This window comes from Rhinolophus sinicus, chromosome 16 (assembly GCF_057876585.1).
Source record: "Rhinolophus sinicus isolate RSI-liver-muscle chromosome 16, RSI-T2T, whole genome shotgun sequence".
Taxonomy (NCBI): Eukaryota; Metazoa; Chordata; class Mammalia; order Chiroptera; family Rhinolophidae; genus Rhinolophus; species Rhinolophus sinicus.
Window position 1 is genome coordinate 135167657 of NC_142516.1, and position 14044 is coordinate 135181700.

Here is a 14044-nt window from a genome sequence, read left to right on the forward strand (position 1 = left end):
GTTTTTGGTACTATGTTTGTATCTCCTTTAATCTAGAACAGTTTGCTAGTCTTTTTCTTAATCTTTCATGAAATACACATTTTTGAAGAGACTGGGCAGTTGTTTTGCAGAAAGTCCCTCAACGTTTGTCTGTTTCCTCATGATTAGAGACAAATTACACATTTTTGACAATAATAATTATTGTGTCCTCTGTGAATCACATCAGGGGAGCACGTGACGTCAGTCTCATTTGTTTGATGCGAAGGTACCCTTTTCTCTTTAGTAAGTAATCTGTGGGGTGGTACTTGGAATATCCTCAACTGTCCTGCATCCACTTATAATTTTTGTCTGCGTCAATTATTGCTGGTTCTAAAGTGTTTGTTTTCTAGAATTTCTTCTACGTTTATTAGTTGGTATTCTTCTCTGAAGAAGAGCTTTCCCTCCTCTATATCTTTCCCTTTGAATTATAACCTACCGCTACCTGTGAGATCTGGGTAAGTGACGTCACGTACTCCCTGAGAACCCATGTTTTCTCATCCTTAAGATGACCCAAGGATCACATTTTTGAATTTTTAGTCAGTCGGAGGCTTTCCCATAAAGATCCGCAAGGTACCTATCTGCCAGAGAAAGAAACAGCCTGGGTCTGACATGCCAGGCCATAGCCTCCGTCCTCAGGAGTCCCACGTCTCCTCCACCCGCCTTCTCCGCAGCCCCTCTCATGACAACAGTAACTCCGGGCGTTCTCGCGAGAGCAAGCCCCTTTATGGACAAAGGTGCGAGCCTTCAGGCTTCCCGGGTCTCACGTCAACCCCCGCCGTAGCCACCTGCGCGCTGGGCCCTGCCGCGCACGCGCGTCCAGAGCCAGACAGTTGGCGGTGTTGCTACGCCCCAGCTGTTCCTCTCTGCACGCAGCTCCGCGGCGCGCGACCCCGGTGTGACACCACGGCGCAAACGCGGTGCGGGGGTAGGCAGGGGCGCGCAGGCGCCGCGGGGGGAGTGAGGCCGCGCAGGCGCGGACGGCGTTGGTTGAAGAAGACCTTCAGCGTTGCCCTGGCGGAGCGGAGACCGGCTCTCTGGGTGGAGGTGAGAAGGACCGAGGCCGCGGGCCGTGTCGGGGTTGAGGGGGAGGTGGGCGGCGGCCGAGCCCGGGACCCGACGAGAGGCGAGCCTAACGGAGGGGTCGGGAGGGAGAGAGCAGCCTTAACGGGGCGCGGGCCGGGCCGCGGAGGGCAGAGGGGACCTTGCTCCCCTGGCCACCTCAGGTGATGGAGCCGCAACGCCGGCAGGGACAGGCGCCGCGCCGAGTGCCTACTCGCGACCTTCCCTCCGCCTGGTGTGCCCACGGGACTTTGTTTACAGGCGTCATGCCCAGAAAGGAGGTTGGTTTCTAAGGAAGTTGGATCCTCGAACCCCAAACCTACTCCCCGCCCCCAGCTGCCTCGCTGGAATTGTTGTCCAGCATCAGGGAAGCCCTTTATTCACTCCTTACCGCCAAAGGGAGGATGCTGTATGTGCAACTTAAAATAGAGAAACTAGGAGCAAAACGGGCTATTTACTGACTTTGTAGTTATTGTGTAAAGCAGTGTTACCTCCGCCACCTCCGTGTAATGCACCCTCGGTACGTTGTGCATGTCTACAAATAAGTGCGTTTTGTAGAGCTAATAGAAATATGTGATAATAGCTTTATTCTCGAGTAACAGGAGGTCTCTGTGGCATCTCGATTTTTGCATGATCATGCCTGCCGTGCATTTCCCATTAGAATCGTGGTCCTGGAAAAGTAAGCTTGAACTAGGCAGAGTTGAGGTCAGTTAGTTAACTAAATCAGCTGCACGACTTTTTCAAATTGTCTGGCAGTGGTTTTGAAAAAGAAAGCAATGCTAAAAGATTGTGATGAGTCCCTAGATGGACGGTTCTAAACATTTAGGTGTACCTTTTGTCAGTAGATGAAAAACCAGGCTGTAAAGCTTTAACATTTCTATTTGAATGTGTAGTGCCTGCTTTTCTGTACTTACCTTCCCAAATTGTAGACTACCGACAGAATTCCAACAGATACCAACATCAGTTGTGATCATAAAGAGTAATTAGATTGCAGTTGACAGTGTGTAAAAAGAATAGAATTGATCATTTGAATACAAGGAACTGAATTGTAAAATAATTGCTCTGGAAGTGAACTCTGAAACCTTGGGGCTTAGAACAAAGTTTTATTATGGTAGGAGTCAGTACATTTCATCTTTACTCTTTCCGTGTAACTTTATACGTGTATATATTTTTATAGGACACTTGTTCTCTTAACATAATATCTGTTATATCTGACAAGTTTAGGTTAAGAAACAAATTTTAAATGAATTCACAATTCAGAAGTGCAACTTAAGTGTATGTTATGTCCAGATATGGTATAGGGAGAAACTTAGCAGAAGGTTACATTAAGGACTAGGGTAAATATAAATAAATATTAGTTTGATATTAGTAGATAGTTCGGGCATAGTACTTGCAAGGGCTAGCTGGTGCTCTGGATTTTTCTGATATAGTTGGGTAATGGGGCTGGTTGAAGTGGTTCTACAATTGGTTACACATGGCTTTTGAGACTGCTGCAGGACAAGATTTCCCGTTATACAAAGAGGGCAAAGGAATGGTATGTTCAGCATTGCTTGTAGAACTTCTTGGAATTTCGATGTGAGGGTCATATTGGCAGTGGGAAAGCTGGGTAAATATTAATTAGATAAGATGAAAAGTGAAGGCACCTTGGGATTTTGAAGGCTTTAACTTGAGAGTGTACACCAATTTTTGGTAGGCAGATTACTGCACGTAGAATTGATCCTATTTCTGGTTAATGGGTAAGAGTATAGCACTTTTTAAAGAAGAGCTTTGAGAGGGCATATTCTGCGTGAATACATTTCAATTAGTATGGTAATTCTTATTTTAAGAGCTGAATTTGTAGTGGCAAAATGTTAATCTTCAAGATTTTTAATGCATCTATTTTTTACAATTCCTCAATAAATGTACCTTGTCACTTTATATAGCTCTCTGGCTTTATAACAGCCCAAGAAATATTTTTCTAATGTAAATGTTCCTTTTTTTTTTGGTTAGTAAAAAGTCAAATTAGCTCATTTCTTCTCCAGCCTGTGAGAAATTTCTTTTCTTTGGAATCTAATCAGAAAGATGACCTCTGTGAATCTCATGAAAAAACTTTTATTCTCCAGTGTTCTGGAAAGCTCTTTTTAAAGGAGCAGAATGCCTTCTCAGCTTTGCTTGCATTAGGGTATAAGCATTAATGATGCAAAGAGAAAACCATATACCTCTTCTCACAGCACTAAACCGTAGAAGGACTACAGGTAAACAAATACTAAATGGTTATTTTTATTCCACTGTCCCTATTTTTCTTTATAAGATATGTGTAACACACCGACTTACTGTGACCTAGGAAAGGCTGCCAAGGATGTCTTCAACAAAGGATATGGTGAGTATGCGATTGTAAATGTCCTCGTTGGGCTAAGGATTAGTATTGAATGTCTACTACCCTGTGCTAGTAAAATGAGGTTAAGTCAACAATAATATACGTCACAAGATTTAAGGGGATAACTTAACAGGTTGTTAGACTTCTTTCTTTAGAGGTAGAGTCCCACTGGCATTAAAAGCAACCATATACATACATATATATATATATATACATATATATATATATACACATATATATATGTGTATATATATGTATATATGTATATAAACTATGTGTAATATATATATCACACATAGTTAATATTATCTGTAAGACCAAATAATATAAATCTGTAATATGTGTGCCCTGGAGACATTTAAAGTAGGGGGTACATGTTTCCTTCTCCAAATAATGGCAACGTTTTCATGAGAGTAAAGCACAATTTGACTTCTTTGGGGTAGCATATATTCTTTGATCCCAAGTAGACATTTATTTTTAGTTTTTAAAGATTAGCGTTTAAAAAACTCATAGACACAGACAATAGTTTAGTGGTTACCAGAAGGTAAGGGGAGTGGGGGGTGGGAGATGAGGGTAAGGGGGATCAAATATATGGTGATGGAAGGAGAACTGACTCTGGGTGGTGAACACACAATGGGATTTATAGATGATGTAATACAGAATTGTACACCTGAAATCTATGTAATTTTACTAACAATTGTCACCCCAATAAATTTTTAAAAAAAAGATTAGCGTTTAAACTTTTTACTTTTTGTGTTGTAAACGTTTTGTTTTTTATTAATAGTAATGTTAATTGTATATTTTAAGCTTGTATATATATCTTCATAGTATTTTCTAATAATTTTGGTTCTTAGAATAGTACGTATTCCTTTCATTCATTTGTTCTTTAGCTTATATTTTAAAAATATATCTATTATTTTGAGGGGCTTAAAATTATACTTCAGTTATTTCATTATAGTTCAGTTTCTCATGGAACTCTCACCTAATGAGAATATTGTATATTTTCCATATGGAAGGTACTATGGACTAATTTCATAATTTCTAAGTTGGAAAAACTGGAGTGAACGTCACATTTTGTATGTTTCTGTGTTTTTTGTGTCTAGGGTTTGGCATGGTCAAAATAGATCTGAGAACCAAGTCATGTAGTGGTGTGGTAAGTACCTAATACATTTGCAATAGATGCAGCATAATTAACTTAAAGGAACCTATTTAAAAATCAATGTTTAGTGTGGTTATATGAAAGAGCATACTTTTGGCACTGTGCTCTCTTCCCTACAGCTTTGTTCCACTCTTCCAATTTCAGTGAGAATCTACTCAGCCATTTAAGCCCATAGGCACTCAGGTTGAATTTTGGGGAAGCCCCTTTGTTTTTGTTGTAATAAGACTATTCTGAGGGATGGCCGGTTGGCTCAGTTGGTTAGAGCACGAGCTCATTACAACAAGGTTGCTGGTTCGATCTCCGCATGGGCCACTGTGAGCTGCGCTCTCCGCAACTAGATTGAAACTACTACTTACTTGACTTGGAACTGATGGGTCCTGGAAAGACACACTTAAAATGAATAAAAAGTTTTTTTTTAAAAAAGAAGACTATTCTGAGTCTGACTCAGAAGATATAGAATATATTATATGTATATTTTTTTAACCCATGAAATATTATTATACTTTCATGAATATGTATATGGGCACGAAAAACTTTATTTCCATCGTGTTGGGTTCATGCAAGTTTTATTGCCTTTTAACAAGAATAAGTTAATTTTAGCCTCTGTCCTTTCATAATCAGTTGAAGTAAATGTAGAAAGAAAATGCATGTAGGTTAGTTTGCAGTTTTTATTGATGTTCATAAAGTCTTTTTAACTGGAAGTTAACAATGTAGTAAAGGATGTGGCATATTTTCAAAGCATCATTAATCAGAGTTTTTATTCAGTAAGTCTCAGCAACTAGATTAACTTGACATTCACCTCGTTCTCTGATTTCGCCTTGTTGGCCACATCTGTTTTTGGTATTTACCTGTTCAAACCAGTACAAATTTTATTTCTAGATATAATGATTTAATTAGAAGGGCAGGAGGTATGTAGAATTCTGATACTGTCTCATATTTTGTATAATCCTGGTTTGTCACTGTTATTCTTTCCCTGGGCTTTCTAGTGGTAAATAAATAACATGCAACTACCCTACTAGGATGGGCATATTGTTATATGGTTTTGTTAAAATAGAAAAATTATACTCATTTTGAGTAGGGTTTCAGAATTTGCTCAAGTTAGATTTGTGTTGCAAAACCCATCAACTAAAATTTTATCTCCCTTTCACGCTGCTGTGGTGTGGGACTTTTAATTCAGATGGTAAGAAAAACAGCATGTTTGTGTGCTTGTTTTTATGGCTGCTTTTGGTCTCTGGTACTGATTTAGGATGAATTGCACCCATTGCTCCAAATTTCTTACATTATATCTTGATGTTTTTATCATATGCCATTGATTTAACAATAACATTTTAAGATTGTTTTGTTGCTTTCTAGCATTTAATGTAGAGCTGTTGATGTTATATGCATGTTGTAAATGTAATTTGCCCCGTTTGATCTAATTAAGAAATCAGACAAAAACTGAAGCAGTTATGAGCGTGGAACTCAACTTAGAAAAATCCTAGCATTCTCTTTGAAATTTGTATCTCTAATATTTTAGACCTTTAATAGAGCTTCAAACTAAGAAATGACGATAACAAGGAAGAAAAGTACACTATTTTACCTTAATTTTGTGCACTAAAATTAAGCTTTATATTTGCTATACTTCAAGTTCATATTAAAGGTGAATGTGAAAAATAATACACTGAGTAGTTGGATCTACTAAAAGAAAATGATGGTCAATTAAGTAATTCTGTGAACTGTTAAACATGACTAGCATTTTATCCTTTTTTACTAAGGCCTTGTCCTAAATGTGCAGCATGATATTCTCTTTGAAAACTTTCTGTGTGGTGGTGATAAACAGATCGTAGTTTCCCAGTTGTTTCATCAGCCTGGAGAACCAGAGTGAGGGAGCAGGGTATTTGGTAAAGGGAGGACTCATATTGCAGGCAGTGAAACACAACTGGTCGGGGTTGGCAGCATTTCAGAAATGTTCTTTAAAACAGCCAATCAGAATGTGCTTTTCTTGACAGTTCATATATTGTCAGTGACAGGTGCTGACTGTTTGCTTCTCCCTAGAAGGAGATCTATTTCGAATTGCTTGTCATATGACTGAAATGACGCCTGATACCTAAGGAGGGAGGAAGATCTATTTTAAGGCACTCATAGTAATTATTATAGAAAGATTATAAAGTAGATAGGTGGAGAAGGGAGAAAGAAGGATAAATTAAAACATTCAGGTTTGTTGTGAAAAATGGATGGATACTTTCAAATATTAAAATTGTTTATACTGAAAGTTTTACAGATAGTTTTGTGGACAAAAGTAATAAAACTTTCATAACAATGTGAATGTAGTTAATGCCACTGAACTGTACACTTAAAAATGGTTAAAATGGTAAATTTTATATTAAGCGTTTTTTATCACAATAAAAATAAATTTTTAAAAAATGCAATAAAGGTCTAAAAGAGGGAAGGGAGGCTAGTGCTTCCACTGTTTTGGGATTTGTTTTTAAGGACTTTAAAATTAGCTTGAAAGATGATAGAGAATTGATAATCCTTTTTTACACCCTGAAAGTAAAATGTTTAAGAATATATATAGTTTTATCCTTTTAGTAAAGGCATTTTCAGTTAAGATTTTTTTCTTTTGAAGGATAGAATTTAAGATTCCATTTAGCTAGAGAGTATAGGAAACAAGAAATATTGATGTGAGAGGTGAGATGTAAAGATCTTAAACTGGTTAAGATACTGAGAAATTAGAAAGAAGGAAAACAGGAAATAAGTTGCTGTAGAGTAGGGCTGTGGTAAAAAGTTAATTGTATTCGTGTCTGATACATTGAACACTGCTTTCTGAAATGAATATTTTCTGTTTGATGAGCTGCTTTTAAGCTAATTATTTTTTATTTTTTATCAGGAATTTTCTACTTCTGGTCATGCTTACACTGATACAGGGAAAGCATCAGGCAACCTAGAGACCAAATATAAGGTCTGTAACTATGGACTTACCTTCACCCAAAAATGGAACACAGACAATACTCTTGGAACAGAAATCTCATGGGAGAATAAGGTAAGAGAAAGCATTAGAAGTTATTTGTAGGGTAAATTTATCTTGTGAGTAAGATGATAAACAAACCCCAAATATAATCTGAATGAAATCTTACAACCTATCCAGTAGCCATATTTTTTCTCTGCATGTGGCCTTGTTTGGTATATCTTACGTTTCTAGCAAGGCTTTGTGAGAACATAATTACCACTTTATATCTTTGTTCTGAACTCTTCTACTTATTCTGTTATATAGCTGAGCCTTTCTTGAGTAGACAAAACTGTTTGCAGTGATTTTATTTAATTTTGTTTTATAATCATTGCAAAATTGGCTCCATAGAAAAATGTTTTTAAAATTCTGTGTTTTCAAAGAGAAAATCTATCAAATATTTGTCAAGGGCCTGCTATATACAGGGCACTATTTTTGAGGTATGTCTATATGCACATTACCACATATAGGTAATATATATGTATAGCTGAATAAATTACTTAAGCTGGCTTGTTAAATATCAGGTTGTTTTATTACAGTAATTTCAAGAGAGTATCAAGATTATTTTTTGCATTGAGATTTTGTTGTTTTGTGCTTTATATTATTGGCTGGAAGAAGATTTGATCTTTATATTTTAACCTGTTTTTTGGTGAGAGAATCATGATGAAGCCTGGGGTGAGGGGAGAGGGGTAAAAAGGGACAGGGAAAAATGAAGGGATAATTTGTTAAATTTAATATTTGGCTTTCTTTAATGACTTCCTTTTTTTGTTAGGAAGTTAGAGAAAACTTTAGAATTGATTTCTTGATTCAAAATAAGAATTGAAAGTTACTAATTATTAATTTTAAATCTTTATTTTTCAGTTGGCTGAAGGGTTGAAACTGACTCTTGATACCATATTTGTACCGAACACAGGGTAATTATCTAAACCCCATTTTCTGAAATGTTTTTATAGCCTACAGGGATAGAGAGGTTTAGAATAAGGAATTGCAATGAAAAGTTTAGATACAGGAAGAGCTTGGGAGGTTGCTGTTGGGAATACTAAAGACCTTGTGTGTGCAGTAAAGAGAAAGGAAGACTCCCTTGAGGCAGGGTAAAATTTTGATTTGTAAATTGAACAGATGAACAAAAATATAAATCTAATTCCAAAGAGGCACATAGTAGAAAAAGTTTAGGAACTAGCAGTGTTTGAGATTAGATACTTCTTAAGCTATTCTAAAGATCCATGGCTGTGATATTTTGCTGAGAAGTTAGTTTCTTAAGAAAACAGTAATATTCTGGCTGTAGAACACCGTAATGAGTAGTTGTGCCATTGGCCTGTTTTCTTAGCCTTTATAAATCCCCCCACTTTTCTGCTTCAATTTCTAAATCTAAAAAATGGGGATTGTGTTGTTTCTTATCTGCCTATCATGGGCCAAGGCTTTCAGAAGGGCAGAGATGTGAGATAAAGGCAAAGAAGCATTTCTTCTCAGCTGAAGCAACAGCTGTGTCCTTCCTGCCACACACTGTAGCAATCTTCAGGACACATATTCTCTCTCGTAAGAGTCCTGATTGGAGTAAACAAGGATGATTAAGAACTAATTTCAGTATTGTCCTTCAAAAATGCACACTTCTCTTCCATCCATTTAACGTTGTCCATGGGGAAAACACCCTAAGGAAAATAAATATGCTTACTAAAGGGCTGTACCCTTTAAGAAAAACAGTACAGTTCTCTCCATGGTAGGTTAATAACTTAGAAATGAAGTGTGTCGGGTGTTACCTTTTGAATAGCATTTGAGCATTGCAACATTTAAAAGAATTGGCTTCTTGTAATAGATATGTATTCAGATTATTAATTTGGTACTGAAATATCCTTATTCCTTTTTATGCTTTTGTTCATACTTTCAAGAAATTAATCATGAAGTACCCTATCATTTGAACTTACAGTGAGGAATACATACAAGTAGTACATATATTTCTAATCCTAACAAAATTATGTTTTTAGAGCTAAGTTGTTTGAAACATTTTTACTATATGTATGCCATCTACCAAAATGATATTAACATTGAGGCAGAGAGGGGATCTTACTGTAAAGATTCCTAGACAGAAACTCACGTTGTTTTCATTGTTATTTTTGTTTGTTTTTCACAGAAAGAAGAGTGGGAAATTGAAGGCCTCCTATAAACGGGATTGTTTCAGTCTTGGCAGTAATGTTGATATAGATTTTTCTGGACCAACCATCTATGGCTGGGCTGTGTTAGCCTTTGAAGGTTGGCTTGCTGGTTATCAGATGAGTTTTGACACAGCCAAATCCAAACTGTCACAGAATAATTTCGCCCTGGGTTATAAGGCTGCAGACTTCCAGCTGCACACTCATGTGTGAGTGTTTATAATCATTCCTCCTTTAGTGTCAGTGTGCTCATCCAAGAAGTTGGTAACCATTAATATGTCTGTCGAGAAGGTTACAAGTGATGGCACTTGCATCTCATATGCCTTGGTGGACATCCAGCCTCACTGTACTGTTTTCATAGCAAAACATTGCCAGGGGTTAGTGCACTTGGGGCATTGTGCTGTGCTGCTGGTAGTTACTGGCCTCTCAGCCTGTACCCCAAACTTTACGAAGCTGTAGAATCTGTAGAAGCAGCACTGGGATGGAGACAACCCAGGGCATGGGTCACCTCCTGATAGAAAGGATCCTTTGGCGGCATTCCTGCTTCCTCTGGTGCCCTACTCAGCTTGGCAATATCTGGAAGCAGGTCTGTTTGGATCATGAAGAATAGCTGCCTAATTGAGCTGAGCATCCTGGAGCATCCTCAGTAATTCTCTGGAGGTTTACAGATACCCTTGGTCAGAGCCCAGCCACCTCTACTGCATTCATAGATCCTCAGAGCAATTCTGGATTCAGTTGTGTAGGCTGCACCCTAGTGGGGAAATGAATTTGAACTTTTAAATTGCATTTTACATCTTGGGCTACCGGCACTGCTATTATACCAGGAAGAGAATGCAAAGGACAAGCTGTGTGTTTTTGAAGTGTAGGTTGCTCTTCACTAGATATTCTAATTCACTTACGATGACTAAAAGTCAAGCAGTGATATAGACAGTGGCATTAAAATTGATGAAACAGTATCATCATGAAAACTCAGGGACTAACTTCTGGGATGCTTTGAAGCATTTATTGAGGTACTTCTCTGGAGCAGTGCACCCTAAGTTTTGTAGGGAGGGCGCTTTCTATCTCTAGGACTCTGTTTTAAATGAAATCCACAATTGGCTTTATTCCTGTACTTGTATCACTATATATGTTTTTTGTGGAATCTTGACTGAACTCAACTTTTAGGATTCTAAATACTGAACATCTTAAAGAGACCTATAGGTCATATTTACCAGAGGGGTCTGCCTTTGTGCATAATTTAATTGTGTCTAAGAAATTTACATCACGTGGAGGAGCCACGTAATAAATCAAGTGTTAGCTACACTTTAATTAGGTGGTTAAATTACATAACTGGATTTAGTTCCTTGTTTTGCTTGGTAATTTATGCTAGAAGTTTGCTAAGATCTATAGTTGCAAAATGAGATCTTTGTTTAGATAGTCTTAGAATTTGTTTCCATATCATAACAATGGTACAAACTAGATATTTATGACTTTTTCTTTTACTATGAAAACAGGAATGATGGCACTGAATTTGGAGGGTCTATCTACCAGAAGGTTAACGAGAAGATTGAAACGTCAATAAACCTTGCTTGGACAGCTGGCAGTAACAACACCCGTTTTGGCATCGCTGCTAAATACAAGCTGGATGGTAGAACTTCTCTCTCTGTAAGAATGTGCTAGCAGATTGTGTCTGCGCTTAGAGTTTCATCTAAGTTGTTAATGAACAATGTGATACAGTTGTAGTTTGCATGTGTTTTGTTAACTTCGATGAGCTTGTCATTGTGTATGAAAGCATTACACCTCAAGTCTGGAAATGTGGGTTCTAGTCCTAGTTCTTCCTGTATTTGGCTACTGTCTGACCTTCTCAAGTCATTTTTTCTCTTTGGCCTCAAAATTTTCTTCATAGATTCATGGGATTTGATTACTATTCCTGTTGGTTTTAGTAATTCTTATTAATAATGACACTAATTGAGCTCTTAAATTTCAGGTACTGTGCTAAGGGCTTTACGTGTATTATCTCATTTAATCCTCACAACTACTATAGGTGGTGAGTAGTATCCTCATTCCCATTCTACAGATGAGGGAACTGAGGCTTAGAGAGGTCAGGTAACTTGCCCAAGGTCACACAATAAATGGCAGTGCCAAGATTTGAACCCAGATATGTCTTTTTCCAGAGTTCATGCTCTAACCAGTGTTGGGTCGTAAACTGGTATCTCAAAGAATTCAGTACACAGGGGTATTTGGCTGCACAGTGTTTTAAAAATATTTGCTTGAGGCCGTTAAGCATGCATTCTCAAGGAACCTGCTGTCCATACCAGTCCTCTTAATTTCTTAGAAGATTTATCTTTTTATTAATTAAATTTTCAGTTTCAGTTATTCTAGATTGGCCCTAAGGTGTTTTAGCTTTGGAAATCTGATGCATGAAGTGGTGGCTGTACTGGAGCCATTATAATGTACATAATATGTATATTATGAAATTGATTGTTTTCTTACTGTTTCTATTTCATCTTCTCATCTTAGGCTAAAGTAAATAATGCCAGCCTGATTGGACTGGGTTATACTCAGACCCTTCGACCAGGTAAGTAAAAGAATAACAGGGTTCGGGTGGAAGGTGATAGAGCAATAATGAAAATAACCTACGAAAAAACCTACAGTCACTGTAGGTTGATTGACACCATTTTGTAACATTTGGTTGTTCATATAAAGAAAAACGCATTAAGTACTTTTGCTTAAAAAAATGTATGTATTTCTAGCTATAACTTGGTTACTCTGGGCTTGTGAGTTTGGTTCATCATTCATTATTCTTAACTCTGAACTCCAAATAAAGTTTGCCATGATTATGCTTTCTCGTTACAAATCAGATGATTATAGATAACCCCTTGTCAAGTTAGTAATAGCTTGTAACTCTTACACCTAGCTGTAATCCATTTCATTGACTCCATCGTGTCTAAAAAAATGTAGATCTGATTGTAATACTTGTTACAAGTGACTGTGCTGTTTTCTTCTTCCTAGGAGTCAAACTGACCCTATCAGCTTTAGTCGATGGAAAGAATTTCAATGCAGGCGGTCACAAGGTTGGGTTGGGATTTGAACTAGAAGCTTAAGATGTTTTTGAATAAAGCATCAGCTTTGTTCCTGAAGGTGAAGAGAAATGAACCCACTATGTTTTGGCCTTAAAATTCTTCTCTGAAATTTCAAAAGTGTGAACTTTTTATTCTTCCAAAGAATTGTAGTCCTCCCCACACTGAAGTTGCAAGTCCATCCTAAGGGAGGTGCTTGAAGGCATGCCTGGAAGTTGTCATGTTTGTGCCACATTTCAGTTCCACAGTATTGTTTTAAATGCGTTCCTCAGCAACAGTGTAGTGTCGTTATAGAGGAAATGACCTGATCTTCCAGTTTGTACATCACGTCCCGCATGTCCCACCCCACTTTTTCATAACCTGTTAATATATTGGTCTCTGTGCTGTAGTGGAATCTTTGGTTTTGCATCAGAGTAAAACAAAATAAACCCATCACATTTGAACATAATTGCTCATCTGACTTGCTAGCGGTGGTTTTTTTTTTTATATTTGGTGTGATTTGCTTTGAAAAATACTCTCAAGTGGGATGTGTATGCCTGAAGTGGTCTGTCTGCAGTATGTGTGCTGTTGCCGGCCCCTTCCAATTTGGTTTAACCTCACTCACTGCTCCTCTGCAGTCAGACCGAGAAGGGAAACGGAGTTTTGTTCTGCGGGGCAGAAGTACATCTCTTGCGGTACTTGCTTCCCACTGCAGTGTGACAGAGTATCAGACTGGTAGTTTTGTGAAGCTGCTGAGAAAGAGTGAAGGTGTGAGTGGGCGAAAGATGAGCAAAGGAAAGAGTACAATTAGAAATACTACAGGGAAGTGAGTGGTAGGAGGCCAAAGCTGGAGGAGGACGCATCTATGGCTCCTCCCAGACCTCAGGAAAATGTTGTTGATGACTAGGTCTAGAAAAATAAGCACCAAAGAATTAAAATACCAGTTTAGAAAAAAATGAAGTACACTATGATAGCTTCACCGCTGACTGGTAAATCACTTTTCTTTGTAAAAGTAGAATTCCTTTTGAAAAAAAAAATTAAACATACCGTGTCTCCCCAAAAATAAGACCTAGCCAGACAATCAGCTCTGTGTCTTTTGGAGCAAAAATTAATATAAGACCCGGTCTTATAGTAAAATAAGACTGTATTATAGTAAAATAAGACTGGGTCTTATATTAGTTTTCACTTCAAAAGACTCATTAGAGCTGATTGTCCAGCTAGGTCTTATTTTTGGGGAAACACAGTAGATGCTGGTTGCAACAAATTCAGTCAGTTTAGAAGAAA

General features: G+C 37.7%; 1 protein-coding gene across 2 annotated transcripts; it reads left to right on the forward strand.

The window, feature by feature from the left end:
- Nucleotides 1–847: 847 nt before the first annotated feature.
- VDAC3 (voltage dependent anion channel 3) lies at nucleotides 848–13229 on the forward strand. Of its 2 annotated transcripts, none has more exons than XM_019742126.2 (9): nucleotides 848–1062; nucleotides 3368–3436; nucleotides 4537–4586; nucleotides 7459–7611; nucleotides 8437–8489; nucleotides 9704–9931; nucleotides 11216–11366; nucleotides 12222–12279; nucleotides 12714–13229. In XM_019742126.2, the coding sequence occupies exons 2-9, from the start codon at nucleotides 3370–3372 to the stop codon at nucleotides 12803–12805; spliced, it is 852 nt and encodes a 283-aa protein (XP_019597685.1). In that variant the 5' UTR covers nucleotides 848–1062; nucleotides 3368–3369; the 3' UTR covers nucleotides 12806–13229. The 2 variants fall into 2 exon arrangements, with proteins under 2 accessions (XP_019597685.1, XP_088649718.1); XM_088793592.1 differs by having other exon boundaries at nucleotides 852–1062; nucleotides 12222–12283.
- The last annotated feature ends 815 nt before the right edge of the window (nucleotides 13230–14044 follow it).

What these genes read in the sequence shown, in the direction of transcription:
- VDAC3 (XM_019742126.2), top strand. Translation starts at nt 3,370, where the DNA reads ATGTGTAACACACCGACTTACTGTGACCTAGGAAAGGCTGCCAAGGAT. An exon ending in TGTCTTCAACAAAGGATATG is followed by an intron (nt 3,437 to 4,536) that starts GTGAGTATGCGA and finishes TTTTGTGTCTAG; the next exon opens with GGTTTGGCATGGTCAAAATA. An exon ending in AAATCTCATGGGAGAATAAG is followed by an intron (nt 7,612 to 8,436) that starts GTAAGAGAAAGC and finishes TTTATTTTTCAG; the next exon opens with TTGGCTGAAGGGTTGAAACT.